Genomic DNA, 7576 nt, shown 5'->3' with positions numbered 1-7576 from the left:
GTCCTGGAGGGCAGGTAGGTTGCCCCGGTGATGCGTTGTGCAGACCTCACTACCCTCTGGAGAGCCTTATGGTTGAGGGCGGAGCAGTTGCCGTACCAGGCGGTGATACAGCCCGCCAGGATGCTCTCGATTGTGCATCTGTAGAAGTTTGTGAGTGCTTTTGGTGACAAGCCGAATTTCTTCAGCCTCCTGAGGTTGAAGAGGCGCTGCTGCGCCTTCTTCACGACGCTGTCAGTGTGAGTGGACCAATTCAGTTTGTCTGTGATGTGTATGCCGAGGAACTTAAAACTTGCTACCCTCTCCACTACTGTTCCATCGATGTGGATAGGGGGTGTTCCCTCTGCTGTTTCCTGAAGTCCACAATCATCTCCTTAGTTTTGTTGACGTTGAGTGTGAGGTTATTTTCCTGACACCACACTCCGAGGGCCCTCACCTCCTCCCTGTAGGCCGTCTCGTCGTTGTTGGTAATCAAGCCTACCACTGTTGTGTCGTCCGCAAACTTGATGATTGAGTTGGAGGCGTGCGTGGCCACGCAGTCGTGGGTGAACAGGGAGTACAGGAGAGGGCTCAGAACGCACCCTTGTGGGGCCCCCCGTGTTGAGGATCAGCGGGGAGGAGATGTTGTTGCCTACCCTCACCACCTGGGGGCGGCCCGTCAGGAAGTCCAGTACCCAGTTGCACAGGGCGGGGTCGAGACCCAGGGTCTCGAGCTTGATGACGAGCTTGGAGGGTACTATGGTGTTGAATGCCGAGCTGTAGTCGATGAACAGCATTCTCACATAGGTATTCCTCTTGTCCAGGTGGGTTAGGGCAGTGTGCAGTGTGGTTGAGATTGCATCGTCTGTGGACCTATTTGGGCGGTAAGCAAATTGGAGTGGGTCTAGGGTGTCAGGTAGGATGGAGGTGATATGGTCCTTGACTAGTCTCTCAAAGCACTTCATGATGACGGAAGTGAGTGCTACGGGGCGGTAGTCGTTTAGCTCAGTTACCTTAGCTTTCTTGGGAACAGGAACAATGGTGGCCCTCATGTGGGAACAGCAGACTGGTATAGGGATTGATTGAATATGTCCGTAAACACACCGGCCAGCTGGTCTGCGCATGCTCTGAGGGCGCGGCTGGGGATGCCGTCTTGGCCTGCAGCCTTGCGAGGGTTAACACGTTTAAATGTCTTACTCACCTCGGCTGCAGTGAAGGAAAGACCGCATGTTTTCGTTGCAGGCCGTGTCAGTGGCACTGTATTGTCCTCAAAGCGGGCAAAAAAGTTATTTAGTCTGCCTGGGAGCAAGACATCCTGGTCCGTGACTGGGCTGGATTTCTTCTTGTAGTCCGTGATTGACTGTAGACCCTGCCACATGCCTCTTGTGTCTGAGCCGTTGAATTGAGATTCTACTTTGTCTCTGTACTCACGCTTAGCTTGTTTAATAGCCTTGCGGAGGGAATAGCTGCACTGTTTGTATTCGGTCATGTTGCCAGACACCTTGCCCTGATTAAAAGCAGTGGTTCGCGCTTTCAGTTTCACGCGAATGCTGCCATCAATCCACGGTTTCTGGTTAGGGAATGTTTTTATCGTTGCTATGGGAACGACATCTTCAACGCACGTTCTAATGAACTCGCACACCGAATCAGCGTATTCGTCAATATTTTTATCTGACGCTTGTCTGAAACATGTCCCAGTCCACGTGATGGAAGCAGTCTTGGAGTGTGGAGTCAGCTTGGTCTGACCAGCGTTGGACAGACCTCAGCGTGGGAGCCTCTTGTTTAAGTTTCTGCCTGTAGGCAGGGATCAACAAAATGGAGTCGTGGTCAGCTTTTCCGAAAGGGGGGCGGGGCAGGGCCTTATATGCGTCGCGGAAGTTAGAGTAACAATGATCCAAGGTTTTACCACCCCTGGTTGCGCAATCGATATGCTGATAAAATTTAGGGAGTCTTGTTTTCAGATTAGCTTTGTTAAAATCCCCAGCTACAATGAATGCAGCCTCCGGATAAATGGTTTCCAGTTTGCAAAGAGTTAAATAAAGTTCGTTCAGAGCCATCGATGTGTCTGCTTGGGGGGGGATATATACGGCTGTGATTATAATCGAAGAGAATTCTCTTGGAAGATAATGCGGTCTACATTTGATTGTGAGGAATTCTAAATCAGGTGAACAGAAGGATTTGAGTTCCTGTATGTTTCCTTCATCACACCATGTCTCGTTAGTCATGAGGCATACGCCCCCGCCACTCTTCTTACCAGAAAGATGTTTGTTTCTGTCGGCGCGATGCGTGGAGAAACCCGTTGGCTGCACCGCATCGGATAGCGTCTTCCCAGTAAGCCATGTTTCCGCCATGTTTCCGTGAAGCAGAGAACGTTGCAGTCTCTGATGTCCCTCTGGAATGCTACCCTTGCTCGGATTTCATCAACCTTGTTGTCAAGAGACTGGACATTGGCAAGAAGAATGCTGGGGAGTGGTGCGCGATGTGCCCTTGTCCGGAGTCTGACCAGAAGACCGCTACGTTTCCCTCTTTTTCGGAGTCGTTTTCTTGGGTCGCTGCATGCGATCCATTCCGTTGTCCTGTTTGTAAGGCAGAACACAGGATCCGCGTCGCGGAAAACATATTCTTGGTCGTACTGATGGTGAGTTGACGCTGATCTTATATTCAGTAGTTCTTCTCGACTGTATGTAATGAAACCTAAGATGACCTGGGGTACTAATGTAAGAAATAACACGTAAAAAAAAAAAAAAAAACTGCATAGTTTCCTAGGAACGCGAAGCGAGGCGGCCATCTCTGTCGGCGCCGGAAGCCACTGCTCCGAAACCGCCATGAAAAAGCCAGACTACTGTTTTAACTACACATGGGGACAAACATCGTACTTTTTGGAGAAATGTCCTCTTGTCTGATGAAACAAAAATAGAACTGTTTGGCCATAATGACCATCGTCATTTTTTTTTAGGAAAGAGGGGTAGGCTTGCAAGCCAAAGTACACCATCCCAACCGTGAAGCACGGGAGTGGCAGCATCATGTTGTGGGGGTGCTTTGCTGCAGGAGGGGCTGGTGCACTTCACAAAATAGATGGCATCATGAGAAAATAAAATTACGTGGATATATTGAAGCAACATCTCAAGACATCAGTCAGGAAGTTAAAGCTTGGTCGCAAATGGGTCTTCCAAAATAACAATGACCCCAAGCATACTTCCAAAGTTGTAGCAAAATGGCTTAAGGAACACAAAGTCAAGGTATTGGAGTGGCCATCACAAAGCCCTGACCTCAATCCTATAGAAAATTTGTGGGCAGAACTGAAAAAGCGTGTGTGAGCAAGGAGTCCTACAAACCTGACTCAGTCACACTAGCTCTGTCAGGAGGAATGGGCCAAAATTCACTCAGGTTATTGTGGGAAGCTTGTGGAAGGCTACCCGAAATGTTTGACCCAAATTAAACAATTTAAGGGCAATGCTACCAAATACTAATTGAGTGTATGTAAACTTCTGACCCACTGGGAATGTGATGAAATAAATAAATGCTGAAATAAATCATTCTCTCTACTATTATTCTGACATTTGATCCTAATTGACCTAAAACTGGATATTTTTACTCGGATTAGATGTCAGGAATTGTGAAAAACTGAGTTTAAATGTATTTGGCTAAGGTGTATGTAAACTTCCGGCTTCAACTGTATACAGTGCCTTTGGAAAGTATTCAGACCCCTTGACTTTTTCAACTTTGTTACGTTACAGCCTTATTCTAAAATGGATTTAATTGTTTTTTCCCCCTCATCAATCTATACACAATAGCCCATAATGACAAATAAAAAAGTTATTTATATACTTATGCTAATGTATTCCGTTACAGTTAACTGTCCAAAATTGTAATCAGTAACGTAACCTTTGGATTACCCAAAGTCAGTAACGTAATCTGATTACATGCAGTTACTTTTTAAGATTACTTTCCCCTTAAGAAGCATTAGAAGAAGACAAAAATGTATGTTACCAATTGAACTAACTATTGCAGAATAAATCAGCATTAAAGTTTACATAGCTGGCCATATATGGATGTTGAATTTAACTTTATGAGTTGGTTATATAGGCTTCTTCTAACCCAACGCTTTCTACTAAATATAAGAGTACGATTAAATTATATCCTTACATTAATACTTATAATTTATAAATCCAAAAATATATGTAGCAACTACAGATTGCCCCTTTAAGTCTATGAAAAGTGTACGAGCTTGAGTATGTCTCCATTAGGCCTATGGATACATTTTTTTATCAGCATGAATTAGATTGAGCAATAAAAGCCCCACTTTTATTCCATAGGCTGGGATCCGCACGATGCAGCTGTTGCAAGAGCACATTATTCACTGGCTGTCCACTGGTTTGAAAAACAATGATTGATTGGCAGCTTAAACTTCTTGAATTCAACCATTATTGGGTTCAAATACACATTTAGATTTGTGAACAGTCATCCACAACAACCACAATCCGTAAGGTGCAAATGGCTAAATGAGAGAGCAGCAGTGTGATTCACATCAATGTGCTATGTAGACATCAATAATAAGTGATCCGTATCGCTGTAGACTACACCACTGCTGTCATCCTTACCTCTAAGTGTTTATTCAAGATGGATCATCTTGAGACATAGCTTGGACTGTAGCCTTCAAAAGCCTATTCCTGCTCTGTCCCGCGATTCATCAAACACATCTGGTGTGTCATCGTAGTGGTCTCTGACTTGTGGTCAGACTCGCTCAGGTGGAACAAACTTAAACGTGCACCATTTTCAATACGGATTTGAATGGCATTGAGAAAACAGACAAGTGTCAGAGAAGTGTCAAAGAAGCCAGTCCTGCGTTGTCTTGGCTGTGTGCTTAGGGTCATTGTCCTGTTGGAAGGTGAACCTTCGCCCCAGTCTGAGGTCCTGAGTGCTCTGGAGCAGGATTTCATCAAGGATCTCTCTGTATTTTGCTCAGTTCATCTTTGCCTCGATCCTGACTAGTCTCCCAGTCCCTGACGCTAACAAACATCCACACAGCATGATGCCGCCACCACTATGCTTCACTGTAGGGATGGTCACAGGTTTCCTCCAGACGTGACACTTGGCATTCAGGCCAAAGAGTTCAATCTTGATTTCATCAAGTCAGAGTCTTTAGGTACCTTTTGGCAAACTCCAAGCGGGCTGTTTACTGAGGCGTGGCTTCCGCCTGGCCACTACCATAAAGGCCTGATTGGTGGAATGCTGCAGAGATGGTTGTCCTTCTAGAAGTTTCTCCCATTTCCACAGAGGAACTCTAGAGATCTTTCAGATTCACCATGGGGTTCTTGGTCACCTCCCTGACCAAGGCCCTTCTACCCCAATTGCTCAGTTTGGCTGGGCAGCCAGCTCTAGGAAGAGTCTTGGTGGTTCCAAACTTATTCCATTTAAGAATGATGGAGGGGATTTGGGATTTTTCTTGGTGATTTGCAATGCTGCAGACATTTTTTGGTACCCTTCCCCAGATCTGTGCCTCGACACAATCCTGTCTCGAAGCACTACAGACAATTCCTTCGGCCTCATGGCTTGGTTTTTGCTCTGACATGCACTGTCAACTGTGGGGCCTTTCCAAATCATGTTGAATTCCAATCTATTTAATTTACCAAAGGTGGACTCAAATCAAGTAGAAACATCAAGGATAATCAATGGAAACAGGATGCTCCTGAGATCAATTTCGAGTCTCATAGCAAAAGGTCTGAATAGAGTATTTCTGTTTTTTACTTTGAATAAATTAGCAAAAATATCTAAAAACCTGTTTTCACTTTGTCATGATGGGGTATTGTGTGTAGATTGCGTAGTTTAATTTAAAAAATATATATTTTAGAGGCTGTAATGTAACAAACATGTGGAAAACGTCAAGGGGTCTGAAGACTTTCCGAATGCACTTTATATTGGCAAAAGGATTACCTGCCATTTCTTACAAAACATGGAGAGAATTGCTTTTGTGTCTTATTGCTTCAATTCTCTACTCATAGTTGACAGAGCCTACATTGACTGAATTAATTGTTTCAATTGATGAAATGAATAGCATTCAGATTCTTGAGTTTCATTTATTGAATAATACTGACAATAAATAAATATGCTGAGATATGAGAAAGTTTGCTTGAAGAAATTGAGACCTTTCTCAAGAGAGCAACACCAGATGTGAATAATCTATTGTTGATAGAATCCTACATTTCTTTTCTAACATCTTCGTTAATACTGTAATATAGTCCTGAGTCACATGTCGATATTGGTCAGGAGATGGAGAGTCCCATAACTGATACAGTGAAACAACCCAGTAGTGGTATGTACCAGTACATTTACATATTGCCCCTTTTGGACTTTGATGGACTAGGAGACCAAGTATAATCAGTCCGATTACTGGATCTTCTTGGTGAAGGAGTCCCAGAGAACAGCCAGTTGGGCCTTCAGGTCCTGGGCTAATGGGTCCAGCTTCGTCAGCTTCTCTCCATAGGGGGCCAGGTTCTGCTGGACCTCCTGGGTTCTCTGGGTCAGCTGGGTCTGGAAGCTTTGGGTCAGAGGAATCATGCTCCTCTGGAACTCCTCCAGGTTCTGGTCCATTTTCTGCTTCAGCTCCTCAGTGTAGGGGCCCAGCTGGGCCTGCAGCTGCTGCACACTCTTCTCCAGGCTTCCCTTCATCTCCTCACTCTTCTGAAGCAGAGAGGCCTTCAGCGCGTCGGAGTCCAGCGCCTCTGCATAGGTGGTCACGTCCCTCTTCATCTCCTCAAGCTGCCTCTGGAGGTCCGCGTTCAGCTCATCAGAGTAGGGCTGCAGCTTGGCTGTCAAGGCGCTCAGGTCTTTCTCCAGACGAGCCTTCAGCTGCTCAGCCTCCTGGGAAAGCTTGGCCAGCAGGTCCTGAGTCAGAGGAGTCACCTGACCACGCATGGCCACAGTGTACTGGCTCACAGCATCAGCACTCTCTGTGATCATGGTGCTATGGAAACAGTGAGAGAAAGGTCAATACAGAAGCCAAGTCATTCAGGTGAACAAACAGGTAGTTGGTTGAGTAGGTTTCAAACTCTATTATATTGTGTTATTTTCTACATATTGAGACTCACTTGACTTCGTGTGCCACCTCTGACTGTCTGATCTTCTGCAGGGCATCGTCAGCCGTGAGTGTTGCCTTGGCAACATAGTCCCAGAATGCGTCTTTCACAATGTCCAGCTGTTGCTTAGGCTGTTCCTGCCACAGAACATTGGCATCGCAGCCTGTAGGAGAGACCGTGGATCATTTTATTTACAGTCTAGACAGTGTCTGAGATGAAACGTTTGCATCTGTCATTAATATAACACTAGAATGTAACATGAATTCATTTTCTACTTTAGTCCTGTAAAAATAAAAGACTATGTATTGAAAAACTTATTCTCCACTCACCAGTGAAAACAGCAAGCGCAAGCACCACGAGGACCTTCATGACCAGGCTATAGGCTTTTCATGGAGAAAAGATTTAAGTCAGTTTCTCATTCATGATATATTGTAGCCTATGTGATTAGAGTCAGCTAGTGACTTACCTGTTTAAGATAGCTTGTGTCTTGTCCTTGTCTCTGGTAGTGGGTGTGTACTGCAGGT

At 45.3% G+C, this 7576-nt stretch overlaps 1 protein-coding gene across 1 annotated transcript; it reads right to left on the bottom strand.

Moving 5' to 3' along the window:
* Positions 1–6033: 6033 nt before the first annotated feature.
* On the bottom strand, positions 6034–7576 carry LOC115128856 (apolipoprotein A-IV-like). The gene is made up of 4 exons (XM_029658982.2): positions 7519–7576; positions 7382–7435; positions 7065–7215; positions 6034–6940 (listed from the first exon to the last, which is right to left on the bottom strand). The coding sequence occupies exons 2-4, from the start codon at positions 7419–7421 to the stop codon at positions 6364–6366; spliced, it is 768 nt and encodes a 255-aa protein (XP_029514842.1). The 5' UTR covers positions 7422–7435; positions 7519–7576; the 3' UTR covers positions 6034–6363.

This window comes from Oncorhynchus nerka, linkage group LG4 (assembly GCF_034236695.1).
Source record: "Oncorhynchus nerka isolate Pitt River linkage group LG4, Oner_Uvic_2.0, whole genome shotgun sequence".
Classification (NCBI taxonomy): Eukaryota; Metazoa; Chordata; class Actinopteri; order Salmoniformes; family Salmonidae; genus Oncorhynchus; species Oncorhynchus nerka.
This window is presented reverse-complemented; position numbering and strand designations above follow the sequence as displayed.

Excerpts from the sequence above, each read along its gene's own strand:
- LOC115128856 (XM_029658982.2), bottom strand. The coding sequence starts at position 7,421 with ATGAAGGTCCTCGTGGTGCTTGCGCTTGCTGTTTTCACTG. Across the intron at positions 7,216-7,381 it reads TGCGCTTGCTGTTTTCACTG|GCTGCGATGCCAATGTTCTG; the intron begins GTGAGTGGAGAA and ends TCTCTCCTACAG. Across the intron at positions 6,941-7,064 it reads GAGGTGGCACACGAAGTCAA|CACCATGATCACAGAGAGTG; the intron begins GTGAGTCTCAAT and ends CTGTTTCCATAG.